General features: G+C 31.1%; 1 protein-coding gene across 1 annotated transcript; it reads left to right on the top strand.

The window, feature by feature from the left end:
- Positions 1 to 7,567: 7,567 nt before the first annotated feature.
- On the top strand, positions 7,568 to 9,506 carry LOC137810405 (small ribosomal subunit protein uS8z/uS8w). Its single transcript, XM_068611645.2, has 4 exons — positions 7,568 to 7,611; positions 7,793 to 7,933; positions 8,031 to 8,191; positions 9,116 to 9,506. Exons 2-4 carry the CDS (start codon positions 7,801 to 7,803, stop codon positions 9,212 to 9,214), a joined length of 393 nt encoding a protein of 130 aa, XP_068467746.1. The 5' UTR covers positions 7,568 to 7,611; positions 7,793 to 7,800; the 3' UTR covers positions 9,215 to 9,506.
- The last annotated feature ends 1,911 nt before the right edge of the window (positions 9,507 to 11,417 follow it).

Genomic DNA, 11,417 nt, shown 5'->3' with positions numbered 1-11,417 from the left:
AATCCCATTCATCCAAACACACTTCGTTACATAACGCCCTATCCAATTTTCTATGAATTCTATGGAGCCCTCTCCTTCCATTACACCAAGTATAGCAAGTACCAGTAAAAGGCATACAAGAAAGATCATTAGTATTAATCCAATCAAGGAATTCATTGCAAGAAACCTGATTAGGAGCCACCCCTCCTTTACAGTCATCGGCTGAGAGCACAACATTAAAATCACCCATAATACACCAAGACCCTATGAAGGAACTAAGATCCCTCCACAAAACCCGTCTAGCCACGTATGTGGTAGCACCATAAACACCTGCAAAACTAAAACATTTATCATGCAAATGACAAGTTACAGAAATAAATTGTTCATTTACCAAGAAATTTCGAACCAAATTAGGAACCGACAAACACCAAAGCTTCGCAGCTTTATTAACAATAGGAGACGTAGCCACCAAATGCATATTAACAGATTTGAAAATGACTTCAAAAGCATCAATGTACGGCACCATAGGTTCAGCAAGAAAAACCAGAAGAGGTTTGTGTAGTTTGAGTAAACTAATCAACATCTCCACAGGTTTGTGGTTTCCCAATCCTCTAACATTCCAGAAAAATGAAGAGACTTTCATTGCGACGTTGTGGAGAGAACTGCCTTAGCAGTTTTTTTGGATTTACCACTCTTCTTAGGTGGTCTCCCTAGGTTTCTTTTAGTGCAAACTATTTCCTCCCCAATATCACTGTCATCCTCCTCCATCTCGTTGGGATCAACCCAAAATTTTGAAAGAACATTTGTATTTTCCAAACCATCAAGAGAGGAAAAGTGATTTTGCAGGACCAACGATAGTGTTTTAACATCCGCAGAAGATTTACCCTTCTGAGGTTCAACAATGGCACTAGACGTACCAATATAAGGATCACCTCCCACATCAGTAGTGTCTAAACCATCAAGAGAGGAGAAGTGATTTTTTAGCACCGACGACGGGGATGGTACAATCACAATAGCAGAGACCTCCTCATGATGACTGATGAGCATATATTTATTCACACTCATTAGCCTTATTCATAGATTATTGGACTATAATAATAAATAAATCCATTATTTTAATTAATATTCTTATAATTGGGTTTATTTGGGCCTTAACTATTATTATTGTTAATTTTGTGTTTTTAGAGTAAATTATCCGGAGGAAGCATCTACCTTTATGAATGGGCCAAATATGCAAAAGTCCAAATTGCTTCTTGAACCAAAACAGGAAACAAATTCTGAGGAGAAGAAAGAGAAAATAAAATCTACAATATCTCAGAAACAGAATTGGAAGCAAATCTTCTGCAAAATACAAGAATTCTAGAAAGATAGAAACTTGGAAACGGTTAACAAAATATAAACTACAATATTCTCTCAAGATCATTGGAGCAGAAAAGCCTATAAAAGGACACAAGCACCAAGGAGAAAAGGGAGAGCTTCATATGATTTTCTTAGTTTCTTTTCTTCTTTATAATTCTTTTGTTTTGCCTCCGCATGGAAGGCTAAACCATTTTGGTTGATTCTTTTGTAATTCCCCATTGAATTATGAGGTTTTGTTCTATAAAAGTTTCGATTTTTAAGTCTCTATAGCAGTTGTTTTTATTGTCTAATCTCCTGGAAAACTAGTTTTTGTGAGAGGTTGTACTTGAACGCATGATTGAGAGTCTTCCTTGTCTTAAACTTTGGTTTCTTAGTTAGTTTGCATCGTTCTAATTAATTTCTTGGGCGCATGATTCAAGAGAGAGGAGGTAAGCATTCTCATGGAGTATACGCATGGAACAAAGTGGGTATTGATTAAACTAGTAGACGCATGCTTTACTGGTGAGTTTCAGTTGAATTAGATCGGCGCATGTTCAATCTGGTTTAGCTCTGTTGGAGGATTGAGAAAAGATTAATCTTTAGAGAACCTGTGAAGAATTCAATGGTGGAAGAACTTGGGGTCAACCGCTTTTTATTTGCTATTTTAATCTCTTTTATATTTTCTACACAACTATCTCAAACCCCCTTTTTATCTTTATTGTTATTGCTAACTTTTATTGCTTGCAGATAGATTCTAAACCGTGATCAACTGATTTTACTATTGGATTCGTTGGGAGACGACTTGGGGTCATCTGGCCACAATTATACTATCATCTCTCTAGTGTTAGACAAGTCTACGCTAGAATCATATTAATTTGACAGCAAAACGACAGCTATCAATGACCATCAATTGGATTATTGGATAGGGTTGTAGTAGGAACAGGTGATTTAACCCGCTGAGGAGAGATGGGTACCACTACAGGAGTCAAGACCTCCATATGATCAGAGCCCTTGGCTTGCATAAGGGCAGGTGAATTCCTTAGCGTCCCCATTTCTGGGAAATTCAAAGTGTGAGTGGGCAATCCCTGCATGGATTCATGATCCGAGACATCTTCAAGAGAAGGCATATCAGCAAAATCGTCCTCCACTCCACCTGGTTTATCAATAGCAGTATAACCCAAGAGTGACCCTGCTTTAGCTCCGGCAGAAGCATTAATGGTCAATTTATCAGTGTAACCTTCCACTTGCTTCGGTTGCGGATCTTTTTTACGATACTCTTTACGTTGTTTTGGGACCTCAGTCCTCCCCTGATCTCGTTCATCATAAATTATCTTATGAAAAGATTTATGTTGAGACCCAGGAGCACGACCCTGATCATGAATCACTCGGCACTGAGCAAGCTCATGGCCTATCACCTTACAGTGAGAACAAAAAGGAGGGAGCCATTCCTATTCCACACCAGCTACAAAGGTAAAGTCTGAGCGTTCAACCCAGAGATGATCAGGAAGAGGGGACAACATATCAATATCCACCAGTACTCTAACAAACATACCCCTTTTCTTTCTCATAGTATTCTCATCCAAAACCAAAGGAGTACCAAGACATTTTATGATTGAAAAAATCACATGTGGCCTCCAATACTCCAAAGGCAAACTATAGATTCTAACCCAGGCCTGAGTTTTTGTACTCTTCATGGTAGTCAGAACAAAATCTTTTGTCCAGGCAAAAAGTCTCAAGAAACCCGGAGATAACTTCAAGGAACCCATCCCGAGAACCCACCGCATGTCTTCTAAAGAAGCGAACTCAAACTCATAAAAACCCTTCCCAAGAGGAATTGCTTTCCACGGTCCAAGAGCCTTCCACACCGCCTGCAACTTTTTAGTTAAGTCTAGGTGTGTGAGAGGTTTATCTCCCTTAGAAAGAATAACCCGACCATGTAAATGAGTCTTGCAATCCTCAAGGCCAGCCAAGTATTCTGTTTCATCGATCCGGACCACAATCATGTCTCCCTTAATATAAGGAGTGGGTAACTCGGACAAAGGAATATCACATGTAGTTCCCAAAGCCTGAGCAAAAGTTTTCTTTTGTCCAGACTTAGCATATACAGTCTTCGCAGGAGATTCTTCCCTATCCTTTAAACACTTCCATGGGATGATGAAACCATTAGAACCCTCTGCCATTTCAAAAGCTCACTGCACCACCGCCACGCACCACCACTGCGCACAGACCCAGTTGCGCGCCGCCCCTGCAGCCCTTGGTCGTCTTCGTCCACTGCACTTGGTGGAGAGGTTCGCACAAAACGCGATCAGAGCCGCCGCGCTGGTGGAAAACATGAATGCACGCCCGCCGCCCCTGATCGTCGCTCCTCACTGGTCCGATGGAACGCTGTCGCGCCTCCGCAAACCCTAAGCGCGCCGCTACAAACCCTAAACGCGCCTTCGCAAACCCTAAACGCGCCGCCGCAAACCCTAAACGCGCCTCCGTTTTCTCTTAGGTGGGAGGATTTATCAAACACCCTAAGTTTACACCTGAAGGAGTGAAAGGGAGAGTCAGAAATAGGCTTAGTTAATATGTCTGCAACTTGAAATTGAGATGGTAAGTGAATGAGAGTGAGACTCTTAGCAAGTACATGATCCCTGACAAAGTGAAGGTCGAGTCAAAATGTTTAGACCTAGAATGCATGATGGGTTTGCAGCTAGTTGAACAACACTCAAGTTATCACAGTATAGACGTGGTGTAGTGAAACGGATTCGCAGCTCATGCAGAAGGGATTGAATCCAGATCATATCAGTTAAGGCAGCAGCAACACTCAAGGTCCATTTAGTAACAAAAAGAAAAGATAAAGAAAAAAAAAAGTGAATATAAAATAAACAGAAAAATTCTCTTGACACAAGGCCCATTCAGCAACAAAAATAAAGAATAAAGAATAAAAAAGTGAATATAAAATAAATATAAAAAATTATTAGGTGTCGAAATCCTCTTTAGTTATAACAAAATAAAAGAAATAGAAGTTAAAAAAATATTAAAAATATATTTTTAAAAACTAAAACAATAATATGATATAATAATATAATAATATAAATAATCAATACATGAGTTGAATATTTTTTTTTAATTATATATTAAAAAAATCTATATTCTATTAACATTTAATATTTTTTTTTTAGATTTTTTTTCAATTTCATTTTAAACGTTTTATTTTTTTAAAATGAGTTAATATTATTACGTTAACAAAGTTAAATTATTGACAAAAACGACTAATAAGAACAAATATAATAATGTTTAAAAGGTTTTTAAATTGTATTATTCTTCCATATTTGCATTGTTAATTGATTGAACTAGTTATGTTGATTTTGGTTGTAGTGTTATAAACAAATCAGAAGATATGAGTGTAATTATTGTAATACAATAAATAATAACAATTGTCAGTCATGTTGATAAAAGTTAAAATAAAATAATATGTTATAATTAAAAAATACAATAATAAATTAATTTATTATATAAAGACTTATACTAACTTTTAATTTATATGTTACAATTTTCATCGACATACAACTACTCCTATATTTAGTTGCTTTGGGATTACCGACAATTTTTTTTTTACATCCCCCGATTGATATCAGTTCGTTGTTGTTAAGTTATGTTATGACAATTTTTCTTTTACTTAAATCGTCATACAAAATAGTTATTGACAATAATCTTAACCGTTGATAAACTAATTAACTTATAACGAAGTTTGTATTAACCATGATTTAGGAATTGTTTTCAAAAGTATTTTTTAGAAAAATTATTCATTGATATTCTCATCTTTTACTTCCACTTTATAACTTCTTTCAATAATAAGATATTATATTTAATTAATAAAAGTAAATTTTGAAAATAAAATAAAATATTTTTTATTATTAAATAAAAGCAGAAAATAATAATGTTGAAACCATCGTGACCATGTGTACTAGGTTTTGTATACATTATTGTACTAGGTTTTCATTTCAGCTCCACTAGCTAATAATTTCCCATAAAACTCATCGTACAATTATATACGAATCTCAAAGTTATCAAAATATCAATATATTAATATATTAATTTAATCATACAATTATATACGAATCTCAAAGTTATCAAAATATCAATATATTAATATATTAATTTAATCATTTGGATCCATGGCCCAATTCTACCAGTCAACTCACAATCTCTAGCAAAAAAAAAACTATTATTTTATATTATTTTATTTACTCATAATTTTCATGTTGAATATCAACGACCCTTAGAACATAACATTATTAATCATTTATTGTCACGATTCAATTATCACCGAGAACTCGTGATATTAACTCACTGGTAATTGTAGGATTTTTATCCCATAAATTTTTATATACGTTATCCACGATGAGCTATGATTCTTTTGTGATATTGATAGTACTTGTAAGTTTTTCGAATTATTTTATAAGATTCTTCGTTTAATAAAAATACAGATAAATTTTGTAAGTGACTAAATAAAAAGATGAGATAAATTAACTTTCTCAATTAATAATAAAAATATTTATAAATTTATGAATTTAAATAGAGATCCAATAAAATAATTACTTCATCCGTAATCGTTGATGTCATGTCACATTCTTTTTAATGTGTACCCTATTGTGTTGGTACTTGCCAATTGTGAATAATGTAAATAAATATTAATGTCGAGTTACAAAACAAACTGCTATAAATATTATAAATACATAATATATTATAAATACTTATATTTTAAGTACTCGGTACTATAATAATTATAATTTTTCTACCTTAAAACTCTTGTAATATTCTTATTATTTATTCTGTTAAGATATTAACAAACATGTTACTACATTTTAATTATTTAAGTGAAAATTCGACCAACATCAATAAAAATATATATATTTTTTGGTTAGTATTAGTTGAAAGAAATTTTCAGATTGATAAAAATATTAGAAAAAATACTTTCCAACCATCAGTAATGTTTCAACAATAGTATGACAGGTACGTTAACATTTTTTCTATAAATAATAATTAATGTATCAAAATTATTTAATCTTAACAAATTGGATTTTTTTTATTATAGGAATGTTTTATGCGTTATTTTTCTTATCGCCTCTAGTTGTTTGCTCTCTATTGTTCATCTCCAATTTTTCTCTTGTTCATCTCGTTTTCTTAATAAGCGAAGAAGTTATGATAATATTTTAACCATTTATTGTATCTTTAACACTTAATATGCACTTTTAAAATAAAAACTAATCAATTCATTAGGCATTTATATATTTTTTAATTTTGTATTTAACCGCTAGACAAAATAATACAAATAATTAATTATTAGAAGTTATTAAAGTGGATTCTCTTATTTATTGTGAACCAAAGAGGAACCTGAATATATTTAAAATTATATATATATATTATTTTATTTTTCATTTTTTAGGTCTTGAAAAATATTTACTGAAATGTTAAATAAATAAAAATATTCCCAGAAGTTTGTTTTAGAATGTTGGAAAAAATAAAATTGGGTTTCAAAATATATCTTCCGGATTATAGAAAAGAGGTGTTTTAGAGAGTATTTTTTATATTTTGAGAAAATAGGTTTTAGAAGGAAAAGAGATTAAAAAAAGTAATTTCTAAAATATTATATTTTTCTTTTACATTCTAAATATATTTTCTAAAATATTGTTATGTTTTAGCCTTTTTAAAATAATTTGTAGAAAACCTTTAAAAAATAAAAAATTGTTTTGAAAAATACATTTTAAATTACAAAGAGAGCGTTCTAAAAGCATTTTTTATTTTTTATTTCAAAATTACTATTGAGAACATGCTTTTATTTCCTTAACATTTTATGAGTATTTCTTAAAACATGAAAAACATTAGTGTCTTGTAAAATATTTTTTAAAATGTTAGAAAAACATTCAATTTTTTTAAAGATACTGCTAACAAAAGCTTCTCGTGAGGAAATACACATGATAATACGAGGATAAAAAAATTAATTTAATTAGGGAAAATAAACTTGCTTTTAATTAATTTTTATGGGTGTGTGAGTAGAAAGAAGATAAGAGTATTTTGACAAGGAGGGGAAAAGGGTAAATATGATGTTTTAATTAAAAGAAACAAAAAGTAGAGTGTGCATATCGGAACATAGGGGTGTGAATAGGAGTAGCCTAATATAAACTCGGGTGGGCCCAAAAGTCGATCCAAGCCCAAGCCCCATACCCGTTGAAGAAACACATAATAACTTGTTTGGTTGCGCAGCGAAGGTCTTTCACTCCGCGCCGTCTCTGAGGTTCAATTCTGGTAAGAACTTCTTTCAATTTGTTACCGATCCCAAGCCTTCGTCCTTTCGATTTCATTCATATTCAATTGTTATTCTTATACTCCACTCCAACTTCGTTTCGATTATCATTTTTATGAATGAACTTATGTTTCTTCTGTGCAATTTTATTCTTACTTTGTATCCTCGTAAACGGTTTTTTAGTTGTGATAATGGTGAGGGTTAGTGTCTTGAACGATGCTCTCAAGAGCATGTACAACGCCGAGAAGCGTGGGAAGCGCCAGGTTATGGTTAGACCATCCTCCAAGGTTATAATAAAATTCCTCATGGTGATGCAGAAGCATGGTATTTTTTCTCAACATTAAACCCTAATTACCTACTTGAATATAATAACGACTTGTTTCAGTGTTGTCACAATTTGTTGTGCTCTGGTGATTTGTAGGGTACATTGGTGAGTTTGAGTATGTTGATGATCACAGGGCTGGGAAAATCGTGGTGGAATTGAATGGGAGGCTGAATAAGTGTGGGGTTATAAGCCCCCGCTTTGATGTTGGTGTCAAAGAGATTGAAGGTTGGACTGCTAGACTGCTTCCTTCCAGACAGGTAGCCTTGTAACCCTGCTGAATCATGCCTTTGCCTAAGCTGTAAAAAAGATATAATCTGGTTGATGAGTTAGTTAGTTATTTGAGTCATATTTTCTCAACATTGTGTTTGTTATGAAGCATCTTTTAATGGTGTGTTTGGATGTGGGGTTTTGGAGGGGAAGGGATTGGAACAGTTTTTTTAATCTTTGAGATAAGAGAATTACATGATGTTTATGAAAATAAACATAATGATAAGATTAATTAAGACACTGATGTTAAGTTTTATTTTTTTTTCAAAATTACGCCAAGACCTCCTTTAGCTTCTTTCAATTCACACATACCCCTGATTTTATTTTTGGTAACCCCTTGATTTTTTGGGATACTTCTATACTGACAGTTCTCTCACCAAGAACACATTGCAGTGTGTTCCTTAGTAAGGTAGTTGTTTAAAGTTTAAAAGGAAGGAGTATTGACAGATTTTAAAGTAACTACTGAAAGTAATTCATTCTAAAAGGATTATTAATTCAGCGACTGTTTAGTTCAAATGAGGAGAGGGAAGGTGAGAGAAATTTTGATTAGATATTATGTTTGGTTGAGAGGAGATGAGGAATTTTTATGGGAGAGAGGGGAAACAATCATTTTCTTTTTTGGTTTTATAAGGACAGGAGAAGTGTTTTAAAAATTGATTTACTCTTTGTATTCTTGTACTTTTAAATTTCAAAACATAAGTAGGGATGTTCTATAGCCATTACAGTTAAAAATGTTTGAAATCTCCTTTTCATTCCCTCCAAGTTCCTCTAATCTAGAGATGAGCTAAAACTACTTGTGTTGATTTGAAATTGCTATCCTATCTGTTATTGAACTTAATGTTATCCGTTATTCTGGTGTATGCATATGGTTTGTCCTGTTTGCCCCTAAACTTTGATTGGTAATAATCACGCAGTTTGGGTATATCGTCTTGACAACATCTGCTGGTATCATGGATCATGAAGAGGCCAGGAGAAAGAATGTTGGTGGTAAAGTGTTGGGTTTCTTCTACTAGGATAGTTTTTTGTTTGTGGTTGGCAATGATTTCAGGTTGAGATTCACCGGTTTTGATGGAGAATGTGCTAGTTTGCTTGCGACGTAAATTATAGAGAGCAAAATGATCCTTTTTGTAGTTTTTCCTATTGCCTATTTTGCATTTTATTGTTTGTGAAAACCACTCTCGTCCTAATCTTTATTTCTATAATTTTTCTTTGTCGAACCAAATGCTAAGATTAATTTTAGGCACTGCAAATTGTATCTGGTAAACTTTTTGTGGTTTCCACAAGGTATATTTGATTTTGAGAAAGGTGAAGGCGTTTCATTTTTCTTTTGGCTAGAGTTCATTCTAGGTTAGATTCGAATTAAGCCTGTCATATTTTTTCATAAAATAATAGTTTAAAAAATTATTTTTTAAAATTTTAGTGGTTCAGTAAACTTTTTTGAAAATAAAAAATAGAAATAAAAAAGATAAAATTTATAATTATTAAGAAGTTTTAAGTATTTTCTTTGTGAAAGCTATAAGTATGACCACTTTTTAAAAATAATTAACGTATATTTTTAATAAAAACAAGTATTCTTCTATCTTATCAGTAGAATCATTACAAAAATATATACTGAGAAATACCCTCTATCTCATATATATACCTAATTGGTATAAATAAAATATTTAATTTATTTTCAATTCAATTTGAAATATATATATATATATATATATATATATATAAAAGTATAATACTGGAATGTTATAGTAAATATTTTAATATAAAAAATATCCAAAAACTATTGTATATTATTATGAACATCTTATATAATAAAAATATATACTGAGAAATACCCTCTATCTCATATATATACCTAATTGATATAAATAAAATATTTAATTTATTTTCAGTTCAATTTGAAATATATATATATGTGTGTGTGGAAGTATAATACTGGAATATTACAGTAAACATTTTAATATAAAATATCCAAAAACTATTGTATATTATTATGAATATCTTATATAATAAAAAATAACATAATTTATATTATCAAAACAATAAAAAAAACTCCACTTTATGAGTGAAAGAAGAGATAAAAGAGATAAAATATATAAAATTTTATTTTATGAGAAAGGAGTGAAAGAGAAATTTATGAAATGATTTAATAAAAAAAAATAATATAAAAATGTAAACTAAAAATTACTGTCTTGGAACACATTGTTTGAAATAAAAAATTATATATGTTGGTAAAACAATTTATTTGCCATGTAATACTTTTAAAATACAAAATACCTGTCAATAAAAGAATTAGAAACTATAATTTCTTGTATCAAATAGATACCACTTTCCTCTGAAGGGTATATATCTTTTATCTCCTTTATAAGGTATATCTATCTTCTATATATTTTTGTTTCTTTGATCATTCAAAATATAACATTATTTTAGTGAAATTAGTTTTAAACAATATGTTGACCAGTAATTTATATTGTTATTCCAAAGTTGTTTTTATCATAAAAAAAAAAGTAGTTATATAAAACTTTAATATCAAGAAAAATTTATATTCCCAAAGAGAGAGAGAGAGAAAGATTGATTTTGTTATTCATTTTAAATATTTATTATTACTGTTTTTATTAAAAACATGTAAATTTTTTCGAAAAAAGTCTTTTACATTACAAAAGTCTATTTACTACTCAACTGTTTTTTTAAAAAAATATTGAAATGAAGAATGCAATAACTGCCTTTTTATTTTATAACTTTATCTAATACTAGCGGGAACAAAGGTACTGACTTGCCTATGTATCGCATTTTTTATTTCGGTTTTTTTAGTATTTTTTTTTTCAAAAATAATTTCTCTTAATAACATTGAAATGAAAAGTTAAAGAGTATATAGTTAAGGAGTAGGTTAATAAAATAGTGGAGAACCATTAAACAATAAATCAAATATTCATCCTTGTTTGAAAAATATTATATACAAAAGAAGAAAATGCAATGAAATATGCTTCTCTTTTCTTCACCTTGGACCCTTGGATTTGTATAGAGACTCGTTTAAATTGTTCTCATCTTTCGCACCCAAATCTAATGAACCTTACGATTGGGAGAGTGAACGTTTTTCTTTCTTTGATTCCTCTATTTTGCTATGAATATTAACTCTCTACAATTAACAAATAAAAAACAAACAAAATATAAGTACAACATGTAAAACATAGATTTAAGAACACGATGACATACCTTCTC

The sequence above is a fragment of the Phaseolus vulgaris genome, chromosome 2 (assembly GCF_051622355.1).
Source record: "Phaseolus vulgaris cultivar YP4 chromosome 2, ASM5162235v1, whole genome shotgun sequence".
Taxonomy (NCBI): Eukaryota; Viridiplantae; Streptophyta; class Magnoliopsida; order Fabales; family Fabaceae; genus Phaseolus; species Phaseolus vulgaris.
Note: the sequence above shows the minus strand (reverse complement) of the source record. Positions and strands in the feature narration are given on the sequence as shown.